The 1,306-nt window shown below is 46.6% G+C and overlaps 1 protein-coding gene across 1 annotated transcript; it reads right to left on the bottom strand.

Annotated features, from left to right (window-relative positions):
* Positions 1-20: 20 nt before the first annotated feature.
* LOC103399150 (uncharacterized) lies at positions 21-1,277 on the bottom strand. The gene is made up of 2 exons (XM_008337883.2): positions 1,118-1,277; positions 21-934 (listed from the first exon to the last, which is right to left on the bottom strand). The coding sequence occupies exons 1-2, from the start codon at positions 1,252-1,254 to the stop codon at positions 409-411; spliced, it is 663 nt and encodes a 220-aa protein (XP_008336105.2). The 5' UTR covers positions 1,255-1,277; the 3' UTR covers positions 21-408.
* Positions 1,278-1,306: the final 29 nt, after the last annotated feature.

Genomic DNA, 1,306 nt, shown 5'->3' with positions numbered 1-1,306 from the left:
TTTTACGTTTTCTCTGGCTCCTGGAAAAACAAGCGTATGAAGGCTAGAGCTTACATGATGACAGAGCCTGTCCTCACTTTAGAGGTTTTTTTTTTAAGAGTATGTCATACACCCACTCTTTTATAACGATAACTTTCATTGTTATCTGTTGTGCTGTGTAAATCCAAATCTATCATTCTTTTACTTTGCACTCTCTCAAACACTTTGTCGTACATGAAAGCCCCATAACACAAACTGAGAGCATTTTTCGACCAAAGTTTTTGCCCTGGGCCAAATGTTGATCTGCAGCGCATCTGGGGTTTGCTGTGACGCAAGCCAGAATCAGAGAGTCGGAAAGGCATTTGATTCATTAGAAGAAGTATTTTAAATCAGCCATAAGAGAGAGGATTGATTATTAGCAGAATGTCATTAGTACAGTGAGGTCACGCACAAAGGCGTCTTCTGTCCTTCCTGGATGGGGGACAAAGGTCCACAGCGGGAACTTAGGTTCTGGTCTGAGCTTCTGGCAGAAGCGTAACCAGACCCCACCTCCTCTGGAGAGCAGCTCCCATCCTGGGACTCCTCTCTCTGCAGGCATCTGATGGTCGTGGGCTGGATGGTGTCCTCCACCGATGACATCCAACTTAGCTCCTTTTCCTGCTCTCCTCCGCAGTCTTCATCTTCCTCCTGCTCCTCATCCTCCTCTTCCATACCAGGGACACGGTGGAGCTTAGCTCGGCTGGTTTCCAGCGGTTGCCCTGGGGGAAGTGCATCCTCCAGATTCAGGCTCTGGGCACATCTGTGGAGAGGGACCTTGACCTGCCCAGCTTCCTGCCCTGGATACGCAGGATCTGTCTGTGTGGACTTCTCCAATGTGAGTGTGGCTCTGTGCTCTGTGGATGTCAGTCTTCCAATGTGGCCATTGGGAGTAGTCACAATACTTTCTGACAGTTGGCTGGACATAGTTCAAAGATTGAGATCAAGACACAACAGTCACATAGGGACGGACATATCAACCAAACATTTTCACCAGAGCTCTACGCCTCTGTAAAGTATGGTTTTTCTTTAAGGAAAATGAATGATGACTACATCCATGACTGGATCTATGAATTCACGGCACTTAGTGCGTTCATCATACCTGGGGTTAATAGAATGGTGGATCCCATCGACAGCTGAACTGGAGGACAGTTTCTTGCTGCTGGTGCAACCATCAAAACAGCACACTTGGTTTAGCACCCGTGCGGACGCTGGGTTCACTGAGTGGCAATTAAACATTTGTTACATAGTACAGAATGGTTCATTTTTTCAAAAATGATATTATATTGCA

This window comes from Cynoglossus semilaevis, unplaced genomic scaffold, assembly GCF_000523025.1.
Source record: "Cynoglossus semilaevis isolate Cse_v1.0 unplaced genomic scaffold, Cse_v1.0 C19184226, whole genome shotgun sequence".
In the NCBI taxonomy this organism is placed as follows: Eukaryota; Metazoa; Chordata; class Actinopteri; order Pleuronectiformes; family Cynoglossidae; genus Cynoglossus; species Cynoglossus semilaevis.
The sequence above is the reverse complement of the archived record's forward strand: the minus strand, read 5'-3'. Positions and strand labels throughout refer to the sequence as shown.

What these genes read in the sequence shown, in the direction of transcription:
- LOC103399150 (XM_008337883.2), bottom strand. Translation starts at nt 1,254, where the DNA reads ATGTTTAATTGCCACTCAGTGAACCCAGCGTCCGCACGGGTGCTAAAC. An exon ending in CACCATTCTATTAACCCCAG is followed by an intron (nt 935 to 1,117) that starts GTATGATGAACG and finishes AACTATGTCCAG; the next exon opens with CCAACTGTCAGAAAGTATTG.